At 31.3% G+C, this 16,047-nt stretch overlaps 1 protein-coding gene across 3 annotated transcripts; it reads left to right on the top strand.

The window, feature by feature from the left end:
* Positions 1 to 4,558: 4,558 nt before the first annotated feature.
* On the top strand, positions 4,559 to 15,361 carry LOC123711366. Of its 3 annotated transcripts, XM_045663922.1 has the most exons (8): positions 4,559 to 4,709; positions 11,542 to 11,590; positions 11,679 to 11,796; positions 12,679 to 12,822; positions 13,351 to 13,446; positions 13,604 to 13,716; positions 14,136 to 14,251; positions 14,370 to 15,361. In XM_045663922.1, exons 3-8 carry the CDS (start codon positions 11,722 to 11,724, stop codon positions 14,879 to 14,881), a joined length of 1,056 nt encoding a protein of 351 aa, XP_045519878.1. In that variant the 5' UTR covers positions 4,559 to 4,709; positions 11,542 to 11,590; positions 11,679 to 11,721; the 3' UTR covers positions 14,882 to 15,361. The 3 variants fall into 3 exon arrangements, with proteins under 3 accessions (XP_045519878.1, XP_045519876.1, XP_045519877.1); XM_045663920.1 differs by having other exon boundaries at positions 11,542 to 11,796; XM_045663921.1 differs by lacking the exon at positions 4,559 to 4,709 and adding an exon at positions 4,751 to 4,849 and having other exon boundaries at positions 11,542 to 11,796.
* The last annotated feature ends 686 nt before the right edge of the window (positions 15,362 to 16,047 follow it).

Below are 16,047 nucleotides of genomic sequence, written 5' to 3' on the forward strand. Positions count from 1 at the left end.
AATTTAGTTCATTCAAAATCGAGTCGTTTATGTAAATTGTTACATTTTCGTGTTTAAAACTTGTAGTAAGAAAGTGCGCAAAAATGTATTTTAAAATATTCTCATAGTAATAAAACCTAAATTAACTGTTATTTCAAGGTAAAACTTTAAAATAGTAGCAGGTTTTTTATGTTCGTATCTCACTAAATGATTGAACTAGATTTACGCATTTATTAAATAACGTAGATAATGTGACACTCTGTCAGGCTTATATAGATAAATTGTCTATTTTAGATGAGTCAACAAATGAGAAATTAAAGATATTTTTTCATATAATCATCAAAGTATATGATCAATTCTGAATCATTTCACTAAAAATTTACTTACATATTAGTAACATACAATTCTATTAACTATACAACTATACTATATATATATATATATATATATATATATATATATATATATATATATATATATATATATGAACCTAAACGGGTTTGTTGACTTAATTAAAATCTCAATTTTAGGCAAAAATATTTATAAAAATGTATGTCTAGATAATTAACATAAATTAATTTTTAGCTCGGCGCTTTGATGTCATAGAGTTGAGAAGCAAAATTTATGCGCTATTTATGTTTTGTCTGTATATTCATTTCATCTAATGAAAGTATTATCTTACTGGCATCACAGCGTCAGGTAAAAATAATTAAAGTAAAATACAATTATCTTGATGTTTAACGTAATATGTAATCAATAATGATACTGGTATTATATGTTTAATATATTTACTATTGGCCAGAAAAATAAAAGCAATCACGTCTTTTGATAGACAAAATGAATTCAAATGTTTATCAAGATAGAGATTATACCCATCATGTATGCGTACCTATTATATTTTTTTACAATCAAAGATAATAGCTTTTATTTTTTTGGCCATACCCTACTATTAATATGTGTTTTTTTTCACCGTATCATACATATTTTTTAATCCAACGAAAAGGTAATTTTCAAAATAATATCTGATCTGTACTTATCAATTATAACATTTCTTTATAAGGTATTCAATTTAGTAAAGTTATATGTATTCAAGTAATAAATAATATATTCATATATGTATATTAAAGAGAGTTTTATTTCATGATGACATTTTAATAAACGAGACGGTGGATTATGACAATATCAGGTTCAGTTCCAAAATAAAAGTCCTATTAGTAAGAGGTTTTAACAAAAAGTGCTAAAGAGTAAACGCAATTATCTATTGTTAAAGGGTTTTTATTCCATTTTACCTTTCGTGTTTATATACTTTATGTATCTTTTTAAACTAATATCCTCTTTTTAAAAATATTTGATTCCTTTTAAAATCGTGTCGTATACTGCGTCGTCTTCAAACTTAGCACACCTGAGATGATCCTTTAACTGCGTATATAGTAGAATTCACTAAGAGCATGGGCAGGTGAATATGGAGTATGTTCGTTCAATTCGAAGTCACCTTCTTAAATGGCAGCCATCTGGACTGGGACTTTATCAGAGCGCTGACAATGTTTTCATAATCAACTTGGTAGTGTATAAAAACACTTCCCATTAAAATTATAATTTCTTCTGTCTTAGAAACAGCAACACAATTTTCAACGTTAGAAAGTTCTTCCTCGCTTAAACTTGGCACATCAATGCGTAACCGTAAAATATGGACAAACTCCAATGTCGCTCTAAAGTTTTCGTTCACCAGCTCCGTCGTAAAAATTTCGCACGCTTAAATTTACCCATCTCCAAGAAGAAACAAAACAATCTATGAATTCTCTTTGGTTGTAAAAAAACAATTGATATTTTTTTCTTATATATTTTGTTTTCTATGACAGTATTTCTTTTTGTTTCTTGCATTCTTACAGTTTATTAAACATCCCACGTATATACCATGATGCATACAAGACATTCTAGAATGCATATGGTATGATAGAAAGGTACTGAATACATGTGGACGCTGATATTACAAAAAATAGATTAGACGAAATCTAATAACAAAGTCAAAAAAATATAACGTCACGTTTAAAATTTATTATAATAATGAATCATAATATAAGTATGATTGACGTTGTGATAAGTCGCAGGTGGGCATCCTTACGTGCAAGAACGCGCCCACAGCAACTTAGCATAACGGGTTAAGGTTTAAGTAATTGTTACACAATTATTATCTGTAGGCGTTTGCTATTTTTTTTACATTTAACCTTGGATTTCTATTTGCAAATTTATCTTAATTGAAATTACTAGGGACATCTGTCAATGAGTTCTATGTTACAAGATATATTCATGAGAACTCCAAAGGCATATTTGAACTTTCATTGAACATTTTTTTGCGCTATAAATCAGTAATGGCTTCGCTGGAAAAAATAATATAATAGGGTGGTGGAATATGACTATTAAATATCATATCATCCTATCATTATTATTCTACAATTTAAACAGATCATAAATCTTCTCACTTAACGAGATTATTAGAGTATGCGCTCTCATACTCAAGCTATGCTGTCTAAAGATACTAAAGGTAAGTAACACTAAGTTAAGACGTCGCCTCGTCGATCGGTTTATTGATAATCATATTTTAAGATATAGCTTAATCGCGAGTTCTCGCCAGCTGTAAGGGAGGTTGCGACATTTCTCAATCTATCAAAGAGAAATACATTGTATAACTCTCAAGTAAATTTAATGAGTTCATTAGTCCATTATCTGTTATTGAGTCTAGGCCCAAGGTTTAATGGAACCAGTAATATTCGAAGCATAGAATTCACAGGCTAAGTTAACTGGGTAGCACGCATGCGCTCAATACGTGACAATAAAAGGTACCTAGTTTATGGTCTTGTAGCCTCCGACAGAAAACTACACACTTCCTTTGACCTTATATCGAATGTTCCGCTCAATCTCAATTTTTAACAGACTTTACGAATAAGTTTTTATTTCGATTCCCATTTATAAAGTTTGGTTATATTCAATTCAGTATTTTTTTTATGGACACCACTTATTATTAAATTCATGTGTTTAGAATTATCGGCGTATAATTGGAAATAGAACTGTCAAACCAAAATCAAAAATAAAAAATCCATATATGTAGTCAATTGTGTGGTTTTACGCATCATAGACAAACATATTTTTCTGATTGTGTTTTAATTTAGTTAACTATTTATTGAGTAAACAACAGTTATATACAGGTTCGCGACTTTTATTCAAAGGTCTGTACAGACATATAATATGCTACTTGTGTTCCATGAAATCGTACGTACATTGATGAAAATCAAAAGTATCGATACTTGTAAAGTATATTTGGAATAAGACATTAATTTGAAGAAATCCACCACAGATTCCACTTAACATCTTCAATGATTCATTAGTTTTCCCACGCGACAATGGTTATTCCATTTCATTTTATCCACTGTCATTAGACAAGGACAGATTCCATCGACCTGCGAGGTCAGGAATAGAGGCTGCATCAATCACCACCGTGAAGCCCACGTAGATGTTTTTACAAGGTTCAGCCTACAATGAGATGGGTATTAATGTTTACGTTTCAATTTCTTATGAGATTTGTTTTTTTGGTCGGCAATGGCTGGTACATACGGCGGGACAGTAAGGTACGGTTCTGCCTGTACCCAAGAGTGGCTAAGTGTGCGGATTTCAATCCTGAGATAGGGGGTTCGATGCCTGGCTGGATACTAATGAATTTGTCTGTCTATGCGTACAACTTAGACTTGCACGTTCAGTAAAAGATCACGGTAAAAATGTCTTGAACCAAAAATCGCGCACTAAAGATTTGTTTGAGAAATATGAAGGTACATACAAAATTAGGCCATCTAAACATTATCATTATTAAGGCACAGTTGATACACTATCCGGTCATATGATAAAGTTTTTTACAAATATCAAGCGGTCGTTTTAAGAAATTTGCATACCATTCAAGTTATCTATATTTATCTTAAAAATATATATGAAATTAACGATATCATTTGGCTGTCAGTTCATGGAAGTTTAAGTATTTCCTACATGTCGCAATGTTTTATTTTTTTCCTCATACCTTAAGAAACCTTTATAGTTTACAAGCCCCATAAAGAGACAAGTTGTATTCACAGCTGTTTAATATTCGAACCGATGACTAAGAGTTGGCGATCGTGCGCTATTGTATGGAAAATGTGTTAATTATATGCAGGTGAAAATGAACTTTATCTTATCGTAAAATGTCACAAAGTTCTGTATTTATTTGTTTTTATGAATGTAGTTCGAGGACTACATAGCATCGTTTTCAGAATTTAAGCATTCATTTAGTAAATTTTATAATATAGCTTTGATTCTAAATTTAAATAAAATGTACAGAACATGCCATAAGACGTGTTATATAATACAACAGTAATAAATTGTGTCTGAAAAGATTAATTAAATATTTAAAAAAAACGTATAAATTTCAATTGCAATGCAGTAGAAAAAAGTAAGAAAAACTCAAAGTTAATAGACCTCTCAGCGGGTGTAGCTTTGACATTATCGCTTTCCCGCGATTCATTATCCAATCACATGCCAGTATTTCGGCGGTTGTCGCGGAGTGCGCGCGTATTGTTTATTTCTAATTTAAATTGTATACGATAAAAAGTGTATTCTTATTTTGAATTTAATATAACTATATTCATGACAGAAGGTTAATTTGGAGTGTGGTGCTGTGTTTATGTTTTATTGAGAAATTACTATATGAGGTAATTTACAAAATTCTTGTCTTTGCGAAATATATTTGCTATCGTGGTTCAAGGAAAACACAGTCTTCATTACAACATAGTTTTAATGTAAACTTAAGTGACTGATAATGTGTTACACTGTTCCGGTGTACTACGCATATGTACGTATAGGTATATAAGGGATAAGTGGTTAGATAGGTTATTTTTTGCATTTATTAAGAATGAAAGTATATTTTTCAGTAATATAGTAAAAATGGTTAAGTCTTTTAGGGCAGGCAAAGTCACATTTTAACTAAATACTGATACTTGATATTTACAACAGGTAAAATCGATATATCTGTAAAAATTTGATCTGTTAAAATTATGGTTAGTACGTAAAACATTAATCATAATTTATAAAATTAATAATCATCAATCATAGTACATCCTCATTCAGCGATAAAATTAAAAATTCCTTGCTTATTCTATTATTTTGGCAAAGTTTCATTTTCCTTTAAGTAAAACGAAATGATGTTATTCAATGCAAAATAATTTAGTTTTAATTAAGGATATACCACACAGGTATGCGATTTTCTTATATGAATCACCTTGAACTGGTAAAACGTACTTACCTTTTCACAGAACTTGATTGGTGTAAGCTCAGACCATTCTGTATAAAATATAAAACAGTAAAGAAATATCGTGAATTGTGAGACATTATTTTCCCAATGTTAAAGGAAAATAATCCATATTTTGATTTGATTTTTTTATGAATAATTCATCAAATCTCAACAGTATAAACTAGCTGTTATTTGGCAGCAGTCATAGGGCATTTGTGAACTTCTTTATCTCTTGTCACATATGATTGATGATATGAAGATACATAAATAATTTGTAAACACATTCCTTTGTTTTTTACAATACCATAGAAAAGAGTTCAACGCGTAAATTCCTTAATCTTCCTTAATCAAATTAATTTTAATTTTTATATAAGTTAAGAAACTTTATCATTATTATTTACTATTTTTAAGAAATTTTTAGAAATTTTTAGGAAATAATGCCGACTCGGTTTATGTAACGTATTATTAAAAGTAGTCTCATAATAGTAATAAATACTTATATTACGATGGAAAATCAAAATTTGCTAAAAGATGAGATTGTTACAAATTAAGTTAATTTATTAAGAAAACATTTTCTAAACGGATTGAAGCTATGGCGTTTAAAAAGTGTTTTCTTAATCTGTAAAAGCCATGTCAGCAAAAGACAATACTAAGTTAATTTAAAATTTACGTACATCAATATAATTTTATAAGAATATCCAGTGGCGCTATCGCCTTTTAGATCTTGGATTTCTATCTTTTTTCGTCATCATTTGTTTTTTATAAGAATAGTCTTCTGTGCCTGTCATAAAAGAACGTCCATTGCTTCACAGCGGGGTTTGGAACCCCAGATGAGAGTCGCACCTGACCTGGTCCAACACCGCTATCTCATATTTTTTGTTATAGCAAATTATTATTAACATATATAAATAACTGTGAAACATAGGTAGGGGGCTCTTAGTTGAATTTAAGGAAGCATAAGACACTGAAAGACCTATTAAAAACTATATCCTACAATTTTATATTCAAAACCGTTTTGTATTTGATCTGGTAAACATCAAATAATCATAAATATTTTCAGTAACCACAAATTGTTTAAATAGTTTGTTAAAAATAACTCGGGTGGTATACCGTATTTGTTTAAATAAATCCGAAGTTCGATAACGGGGTGTAAAATAATTCACAGTTGCATCACATTCCAGATTTAATGTGTAAAATAACTTGCTCTGATTACACTCGCGCACTTATCGATTTGCTCCACGTGACACGATTTATTTATAACACGTAATTGTTATATGTATTTATTTATGTAACTTTTTGTATGCTCGGAAAAGTAATAGAAATCGTGATATATTTTCTTTAGTTTGAAAGCTGATGATATTATTGGAACAAAGAGTTCGTTTTTAATCATGGAATTTTTATTCTATTGTAAGGGGCCAGTTTTGCTTTAAATCAGTCAAAAACTGCATTTCATCTGCACGAAAAATTAAATGGAAAAATAAAGACAAAACAAATAATGGGCGGTCTTACTGCTTACTGCCCAAACATAAATATTATAAAGATAAAAATAAAATACTAATATAAAATAATAATCTGTATTGCTACGCACTAAACACTTTTGTAACCTTTGACATAATATTTAAGAAACATCAATGCGACACGCTTGAGTACCACAATGATAAATAGTTTTTAATTGCACTTATGTAAAGTTATCGCGATTGTGAGAATGTTTAGCATTGAGTAAAACACGAAACACACTATGTAGGTCGTGGAATGTCGTTTTTACTGTCTCTGTTAGAAGTTTTCTTTGAACGTTTTGGTCGATTTTGATTATTGTCGGACTACATATCATTTGTAGTTAAGTTATAATAGTAATTTTTCGATAAGTGTATAAATAATAAATGGTACAGTAACCAAAAGGAAATTTTAATACCTTAAATTTAACAATCCAATCTAAAGTAGAATTGCGCGTAGCGTAGATCGTATTTATAAATACAATATTGATCTTACCTGTTCTTAGATAAAGCACTTTATAAAATACAGTTTAACTAATTTAAAGTCAAAGAAGTCTATTAAAACTTGTTAACGTATAATTTAAAAATATGAAGGTGAAATAAGAGGACTCTGAATTTCAAGTATTATTGCTAATTAATGTAAAGTATATAAAGTAATAATAATAAAAATTCTTGTGCAGCGTCTGTTTTTAAACGTAATTCACATTGAATCAAAACAACTAATCTAAACTGTTCATTAATAACTCATACATCATAAGCATTAAAGATGACGCATTAATTTTATTATAATGCGTCATAAGCTATGTCTGTGTAAAATACATTTAAAAGATATTGCTAGTTCTCATACGTTATATTTATCGGCAAATAAAATAGTTGTAAAAATGTTCTGTAACCCCCTTTTCTATTAAGAAACTAATTTTGATATTGCATTATGATATTGCTTCATAGCATGAGGCTGAAGTATCTCATACCCCTGTAAGTGAGGGATGCGCCTATTAAAAAACGTGTTTTGAAACTGGTTAATCATAAATGGCTTCGAGTAGGTATATGTAATGTGCCGTATGTATTAGCATATCGCTGTGTACCTATACCAGCATGCCACTATCTCTATCTATTATGTATAACGTTTTCTAATTTGCCAGTATCTGTAAAAAAATTTGAATATCTGCATCTAATTGAAATTATCAAGTCACTTAATATATTTTCAAGTGTGTGCTGCAATTTTGTTTCCTATTAAGACTATTTTAAAAAGTTTGTGTAAAGATTTGCTCTTAATCATCTAATTTACTCACAAACATTCAACATAGATAGATGTACCAATGTAACAATATATGTATTGGAATTTATTTTTATAATATACATATATTATGTTCTTAGTATATGTTGCAGGCAAAAGGCTCATTACTATCACTTACGTACGACGAATAAACGGAACATTTTATATCTCGAGATTCGTTTCGTGACAACGAACGTGGTTCAGATTAAGCCATTGTACGCTTATACTAAAATAACTAAACTAAATAAATCAGTTGATAGCCAACCGTCAAATGTTATTTCAAGAGGCCTACCCAGGAATTTATTATAAATCACTCTATCTTACACACCATAATAGGGTATTTACGAGTGACTCGAAACCTGTGATATCGTGACCTAACGTAACCAGATTAAAAAAATAGAAACAAGAACTGTTACCTAACTGATCGCTTCCGTGTGTTGCGTTCAGAATAATCAATTTGCTAAATGCTGATACTAATCTTTGTTTTTTTTATTATATGCATTTTATAATTAATCAGATGCGCAAAATCAGTTGTTTAATAGTCATATTTTCTATAAAGTTGACGAAACATTGAAGTTCCATAGTCCATAATTATAACTATTTTACTGCGTATGTTTGATTTTATTACATAATAACCTCTGCAACTACGCACCTTGTTATCGAGTTATAAAGCTCAAGTAGCTTTTGAATAATTATAAAAATAAATAAAAATCGAGTTATGAATGGAACGAACTAACAACTCTATTTATGTTGTATTTACAATGGAAGCACCTAAAGTCCCTTGACCTTATAGACCCCATTTTTATATTGTAATGCTAAACACGCCGACTCCCTAGACTGCTACAGTCACAAACCAAACAAATCCATCTGCTTTCATATCACGTATCACACCATGTGGGCCCACGGAAATAACTGTAAAAAATATACATTGCACAGTACCGTTTTTGTAATTAGGATTTAAATCCAGGTTAATTTTGTCAAGTACGCTACTATTAATAGAAATGAAGCCTCTAATCCGACGTGTCTGTCATACATCTTATTTAAATTTAAGTAGTGTCTATAGTTAACATAATAATATTTATTTTAGGTAGTAATAAACAGTTAAAAAAAATTTAAGGAAGTGTTTCATAATTTAATCTTATTTTTTTATTTTAATAAGCAAAAGTGGGAACAAATTCTCTAAGAGGTGTTGTGTGGTTTGACGGGGCACGGAGACCCCCAACCTGTTTATTTGCCTTTTACATGTTTATTATCTTCATCATCATTGTTCAACTCATCTATATACTGTAAAGAATAACCTTATGCAGTCATCTGAATGTGCAACCGTCTTAGACCGGCACGGCTACCAACCGGCTTCCCTCATAAAGAAGGTCCCCAAACAGTAGCGTGAATCGCACAGTATCTATAGTTAAGAATCGGAAAAACTTTGTTAGCGCGTTTTAGAAATACAGTCTTCATAGTAAACGGATTTAGTTTTTCCTTTTTTATACTATTGAATATGCGTGTCTTAAGTATCAAAGAGCAAGAATTTATATTTTTAGTATATATATCACTCTTAAATAAATTGTTATTCGTTATTTTCTTTTTGTGACGTCACAATACGAAGCGCCGAGTGTTCACAAGTTTAACTTTCTTGTAACAGATGTCGCTAGACATTTCAGTACTACACAGTACTTTTATTATATTCTGGTCACCATTTTTATTTTGATTAATTCACAATATATATTTAAAAATCCAACAGAGATACTATAAATAATGTAGTAATTTATACCAATTATATATATGTTGTATTAAATCATTTGATCTTGACATTTCCTAGCATCAAAAAGGAAGTAGATAGTAACGAGAAAGTTATTTGTCTTGTATTTTGTGAGGCTTTTACTCTCATTGTCTTGGTTATTAATTGATGACTATTTTTTACGGTACGAATACTAAGAGAATGGAGTAGTCAGTAGAAAATTAATTTGGTATAAAAAGTGTACATTTTATAAGTTTATTAAAGATTGGGTAAACTGATTATATTAATTGCATTTAACCATATATTTAGGTATTATAACTCAGTTCAGTTTCCTGACCAAAAGTCGTTTATGTTGATATATTTTTATTTAGATTATAATAAATAAATGGTACTCTTTATGCCTTTGTATACATTTCGTAGTGTTATATTTACGTATTTATTTTTATCTAGGGGTTTACACAGTTTTGACACCAATGGAAAACCTAGTTAAAAAAATTAAAAATCAGTTTATCTGCGATTGGAGCCACTTCCAATTTCCATTAACATTGACCTACTTGCTTGAAGCTATATTAGCGTATTAATGCAATTACACACCTAATATTTAATAGGTATTTAAGATTTACTAAGGCAAAGTCATAAAGTACAACACAACTTTCAAATTATAGATACCCGTAGTAAAATATTTAATCGACAAAATTTCCTCATCTATTATTAAATGATCCAAGGCAAATAATGTGATAACACACACTGTATAAAAAAAACAAATTTATTATTTTCATTTTATTTATAAACCGAATATCCCAAATTATAAAAGTTCTTACCAATAGAGGGCGTTATGTTAAATAATTCAGCAATGGTTGGTCGTTGTTCTTAGAACACAAACCCTTAAATTAAATAAAAAAGCAATTCATAAAAAGCTATTTTATTTTTTATCATTAAGTCCATTATAGTTGCTAATTAAAGTCATATAAGACATGCGTACAAACTTTACAGTTAATCTAAATGTGTTAATTTACTCACATTAAACAACTGTTAGGTACTATTTAAATACATATAATTAAGTAAACCAAACTATTGTAAAAAGTAATTATTTTCTTTGCATACATTCTACAGCATTGTGTCTTAAGTGATTCTCATGCGTGGTTCCCATGCGAACATAAAAAAAATTGTATACGATTTTCTCAGGATGTCGTTGATAACTAGGAAGAAGTTAAATTATACGTGGTCATTTCCTTGTTACTACAAAACGTCCTAAGCTTGAAATGTAAAAATAATGTTTTTAACCAACTTAAATATCCAAATTGTCCGCAAACGGCTTTTTTCTCTTTTTTGTCCGTTCTCGAGTAAGCAAGTAAAATTGCCACGTTGCAACTAATGCCGAATACAAATCTTAACAAGTATTCTCTACTACATAACTAAGACTAATATGAAAAACAAACGACTCGTAGCTATTCCACGTTTTTAACCTGTTATCTGTGAAAAAAAGGGTCGAATGGTTTTTTGTTCTGTTCATTTGGTCAAAAATAATGGCTGAGTAATAAATGTAAATAAATAATACCTATAAGTATGTTAAGTGTGCGACCCTGAAGTCGTGGTTTCGAGTTCTGTGAACTAATGATTTTTTTCTATATCGGCATTTAATACTTGTATGTACGGCATGTCTTAGACATAAACACAAAGTGTTAAGAGTATATGTGTGCACTGATCACCTACATGTAGCATACCTAAAGAAACAATTTTGTTTCAGATCTGACAACCGCCCTTAAAACCTCTTTTAACTCAGTGAAAAGATGTAGGTTGGTTGAAACTACAATTACGCCATACCTTTATACCAATAATGATTTTGGATTTTTAAGACTATATTAATGCTAAAATGTCTACTAGCAATGATTTGAGCGATGAAACTGATGCATCTCCAAGACTAAGGATGAAGCCAGCTGTTAATAAGATATTCTGCTGCAGCGTCACGGCTGCTTCTGGATTTATTGCAGCTTATGCACTGGTAAGTGTTTTATATCAGATATTTAAGATCTTTCCGTTTTACATGTTAAGCAATTTAACATATGTATGAAAATATTTCTTTTAACATACTTTTATAAAAGGGCACATAGACAAATTATTGTGATTGATATTTTGTTAGGTAGATAAGTAGTCTTTCCACCTTCTGTCTTCCTTCGTATCATAGTTAGGCCGGGATTTAACCAATAACCTACTCTACTACTGCTCTACGCTTTAGACTTATAGAGCGTAAATTAAAAAATATAGCTCTAAATTCTTGTCGGCTGAAGCAAACTTATCTTCTTTATAGTAATAGACAATCTAAGAAAATATTGCTCGGTATAAGAAAATGGTAAGATCTCAGGATACCAAATAAAAACCTTAATAATAAACCGTGTGCGTAAAAGAATACGAGTGACACGATTTAAACAACCAATCTCTCACGCGATTTTTGTACGTAATATTAAAAATCATAACCCAAATACCCAGTTACGCTAAGAGGTTTATATATTCCGGTCGTTGTTTCGTCACTTCGTGGGATTTGGCCTTAGTCTATGGACGCGGCAAACCCCTTCTATTTTACACATTGTTTATTTGATTGATGACTGTTACACCTTTGGACATGTGTACATTTATTTCATTTTTATATTATGAACTTGGACGAGGACAAAATTTTTACGAAGAACCAAAAATATATTATTCCATGAGTTTTATTACCGAAAAAGTATCTTAAGAAAGGGGTACCTTTTTATGCCACTTTTATATGATTCCAATTTTTATTAATCACAATTTTGTATATTATATCTAAATCAAAATTATTCAACAGTCTCAGAATTTATATTGTATTTTTTTGAAAATATACCTACTATTATGTGTTTTATTTCAGGTGTCCTATGCAATCGCCCTTATATATGAGATAGTATGGGTTGTGGAGTCTCAGAGTGGTCTGCCTATACCATCCGCTTTGCTTATGATATGTTACTGCGTGGTAATAGCGGCTACGGTCGTGCTGGTTCACGGCCTTATATCTGTGAGTTTATTTAACTAACGGGTAATTGTTGGTAAGAGTCTTAATTGATCTCTCTGAATTGGACTATAAGGATAAAACAGATTATTCGTCTCGAACGATACCTAGAGAGTTTCTAGTTTCAATAGTTTCAAGAATGGCGTTCATAAAAGAGTTCGTTAATTTTTACATTTCAAAACATTATTTACATGACTTTTTGGACAACAATAATTATTAATTCAAGGGTTAAAAAAATGGTACATCTACTACATAATAGATGCCGCTACTATGTTATTTGAATTTTACGGAGCGCTTCATACCCTTGCCAAAAGATGGCGTTCAACCTAGCTTGACCTGACCTAGTCCTCTCAGATATATGTAATACGAATCTCTAAAGTCGAGTATTTGAGGATTATTGACTGAAATATACTTAAAACTTAGAAGAAAATCTATGCCTAATTTGTAAAAAAAAATATTTATAAATAAAATAAATAACTTGTACAGTACAACAAACTCTAAAAAAATGAACCGTATTTTTGTAATAATTTTCAGAAAAACAACAAATACCTGCTGGCGTGGCTTATATCAGTGATCTTGGTGCTGATTCCTGAGTGTGCTCTAGTCTTCTACATGTCTATAAGCCATTGGGTAAATAAATTATAACATCAAAGTAATGAATACAAAAAACCTATGAAAAGGTTCCAAGATTATTAACAGTTTTGTAGATTTCCTTTGACAACCCATCGATACGCTTAATGATAATTGTATACACTTCTATTTTTCTAAAATAATAAAACAAATGCAGGGTCTCCAAGGGGTGTATGGAGGTGCTGAGCTGGCATGCTATGTGGCTCGACTACCAGCCATTGTGTGTGGAGTTGTCCTAGTACAGTCTGCGTATGCACTTAGAGAAGCGAGGTAATAAAACAATTTGTATGTAATATTGCTCTATATTGATTTACGACTGGTTTATGATATGAGCAGCCTTCACTTGTGGGGTCGAACCTCGGCTGTGCACCAATGGACTTTTCTTTCGTGAGGAATCCTGCTTTAGAGTTAAAAAGTCAGTGTGTCAGGTACAAACAGCTTATAATAAACAACATATTACTTGCCTTTTAGAAAAAATCAAATAATTTCAACAGATGCAGAAATTTGAGGCCAAGGGGTGGTGGTGGCATTGTTTTTTTTATAACACCTGAACGTTAATCATATTGAATTGATTCTTTCATATTACACAGCTTAACTCTATAGAAAATGGTAGCTTAATGCTTTTTATGTAAATAAGTACAACAAGTAAGCTAGTGTGTTTACTGTATATAGTATCCTCGATATTTCAGGAAAGGTGAATATGGTGCTGGCGTCGGTGTGAGCGGTAGTGAGTTCGATGCCAGCCACTACGTCCCCGATACTGCGGCACCGGCCTTCACTAATGAGGGCTTTCTGGCGGATAATGGTAATCTTACACTTCATTCTTTAAGAAAAGCTTGTTTTAAATAAATATTTTGAGTGAACAATAGTTTGCTAATGTGCATAAGAATTTAAGGCAATAATCTTTTAATTTTTAATTCTAGGTAAATCCGGCTCAATGCCAGATCTCCGTCGTCACTTGGCCGCTCGTCAATCCATCAATATGGGCTACCCCATCATGTTACCACAACCACCTCCCGCCTACTGGCAACACTTAGCCGATCGGCAGTACGCAGCTTCTCTTCGTGGCTACCCGAAACATTACCCACAAAACTTTGGCACCTGGGTTGGTCCCAGAACCGACTACAAACGTCGCCACTCAGTCGTTGGCGCGTTTGACGAATACCCGACCAAATATGACTTCGACGATCGTATGGACTGTAAGAGCGAAATTAACGAACGGGTAAGCTACCCGTACAGGCCCTATTATGACCCAAGATATCCTCCAGATTACGCATATTTCCAGGACTTTAAAAGGGAAGATGCGGGATATGGAGTCAATTTGTTACGACATGATCCATACTATAGAGACAGGATGTACACTATGCGGAATAGTCACACGTCTGTGGGAAACGAATCGGATGATTTGACTAAGTATAAAGATGTTGCTTTATAAACAAGCTTATTGTGAGTTATTCATTTCATGAAAGAAAAGCTCGCCGGCTTTGCACGGGTATGATATTTGATTATGAAACATAATGAACATGAGAACAGTCAGGCAAAATTTCTAATAATCCTATTAGAAAAGATATTTTAAACAAAAGAAAAAAATATATATTCTACAAGGTATCCTTCGTCCATAATCTATGGAATAAAGGATTTTGTTTTTGTGATGTTTAATCGATGAAATAGTACATGTAATGTTAATATAGTATATGTTAAACAAGTAAACGTGGTTTTTGTTTAAGAATTATATGATAAAAGTAATTAGTATTAAATCACTTAGTATAATTGAAATATCAGTATAATTCCATCCTTTAAAAGTCTGTGTTGATATAAGTTATTAATTAAGAATTCATTCGAAGTCGAGATTGTGACTACGTAATGTGTTTTAGTAAAAAGTGATATAAAAATAACCCTTTGACGTCTTTAAAAAATATGAATAAAATTACGTCTATTTAGTTTTTTTTTTGGAAATCGCGTTAGTAAAGAAAAAAAACATGCATTCGAGATGCGCGGTGATTTCATCCTTCAACATTTCACGTATAATGTAATTACTTAATTCCTGTAGTTATGCTGTATGATTACTGTAAAGTATGTAAATAATTGAAATTGTAAAATTTGTTTTAGTTGTTACCTAATAACCAAAGTATAACTTGTATAAAAGTGTAACTCTAAAACTGACGTTCAAATTTTCTGTCAATAGAAAAGAACCCAATAAAGTATTTTATAAACAAACCCGAATCTTTTTTCTACTAACCATTATCTATAACTACTAACGTGATCTGAAACGAGTGAAACATTCGTCTTATTAAATTTCATTTTCGCCAATACCACCAATACCAAACCTTATTTCTGGGACCGTTCAACTTGCCATGCACCAGCTAAGGTCGACGCATTTTAAACTTAGTCGTCGAGCAATAAATGTCAGTCGCATCACAGGATGTCGCCCTTTTAACCCATGCTTTAAAGCATTCTCGCTTACGACGCCGCCTTGCAACAACGTTTAAACCAACGCAGGAACCTGCCATAGACCGGCACCGCAGAGGACGTAACAAAAAGTTCCAAACCTTGCAGGACCACCTCGGTGACAGAGTCAGTCACGAAAACCATATGGTAGGA

The sequence above is a fragment of the Pieris brassicae genome, chromosome 6 (genome assembly GCF_905147105.1).
Source record: "Pieris brassicae chromosome 6, ilPieBrab1.1, whole genome shotgun sequence".
Classification (NCBI taxonomy): Eukaryota; Metazoa; Arthropoda; class Insecta; order Lepidoptera; family Pieridae; genus Pieris; species Pieris brassicae.

What these genes read in the sequence shown, in the direction of transcription:
- LOC123711366 (XM_045663920.1), top strand. Translation starts at nt 11,668, where the DNA reads ATGTCTACTAGCAATGATTTGAGCGATGAAACTGATGCATCTCCAAGA. An exon ending in ACATGTCTATAAGCCATTGG is followed by an intron (nt 13,447 to 13,603) that starts GTAAATAAATTA and finishes AAACAAATGCAG; the next exon opens with GGTCTCCAAGGGGTGTATGG. An exon ending in GGGCTTTCTGGCGGATAATG is followed by an intron (nt 14,252 to 14,369) that starts GTAATCTTACAC and finishes TTTTAATTCTAG; the next exon opens with GTAAATCCGGCTCAATGCCA.